The sequence below is a fragment of the Buceros rhinoceros genome, unplaced genomic scaffold (genome assembly GCF_000710305.1).
Source record: "Buceros rhinoceros silvestris isolate BGI_N320 unplaced genomic scaffold, ASM71030v1 scaffold15580, whole genome shotgun sequence".
Classification (NCBI taxonomy): Eukaryota; Metazoa; Chordata; class Aves; order Bucerotiformes; family Bucerotidae; genus Buceros; species Buceros rhinoceros.
This window is the reverse complement of record NW_010389158.1, coordinates 9828-10291: the sequence shown is the minus strand read 5'-3', so window position 1 is coordinate 10291 and position 464 is coordinate 9828. Positions and strand designations below refer to the sequence as shown.

Here is a 464-nt window from a genome sequence, read left to right as displayed (position 1 = left end):
CAGAGCCGGCTCTGCAGCCGAGATCCGAGCATCCCCACTGGGAGATGCCAGGGGACATCGTAGGGCAGCCAAGGATGCTGTAGGGTGGCCAAGGATGCAGTAGGGTGGCCGGGGACATCCCCTTCACGGGGACGTCCCTGCGCTTGGAGCAGAAAGCGGCGCAGAGGGCTCGAGCGCTCAGGCAGATTGGTACGTGCGCTTGGGCCGTGCAAGGCTGTGGACACTTGCTTTATTTTCAAACAGGTACGGAAATGAAATCAGGAGCTGGTATTCAAGCAGGTACGGAAATCATTGAGCTGACGCTGACCGTGAATTGTCCCCAGCTGTTACTGCACCCGAGGACCCGGCATCCTCCTCCTGGCCCAGCCGGGCAGGGCCGGGCAGGGCAGGGCAGGGTAGGAAGGGGCCCCCTAAGTGCTATTTATGGGGAAAAAAAAAAAAAAAAAAGAGGGGGACAAAAAAGT

The 464-nt window shown here is 58.6% G+C and overlaps 1 protein-coding gene across 1 annotated transcript in view; it reads left to right on the top strand.

Moving 5' to 3' along the window:
* The window catches only part of KIRREL3 (kin of IRRE like 3 (Drosophila)), a gene marked incomplete at its 5' end in the record, with an annotated part of 44576 nt that overhangs the window by 34386 nt on the left and 9726 nt on the right, over positions 1–464 (top strand). The window contains one exon of the mRNA XM_010133254.1: positions 242–279. Coding sequence (XP_010131556.1) covers positions 242–279 — 38 coding nt within the window. The remainder of the gene's footprint in view (positions 1–241; positions 280–464) is intronic.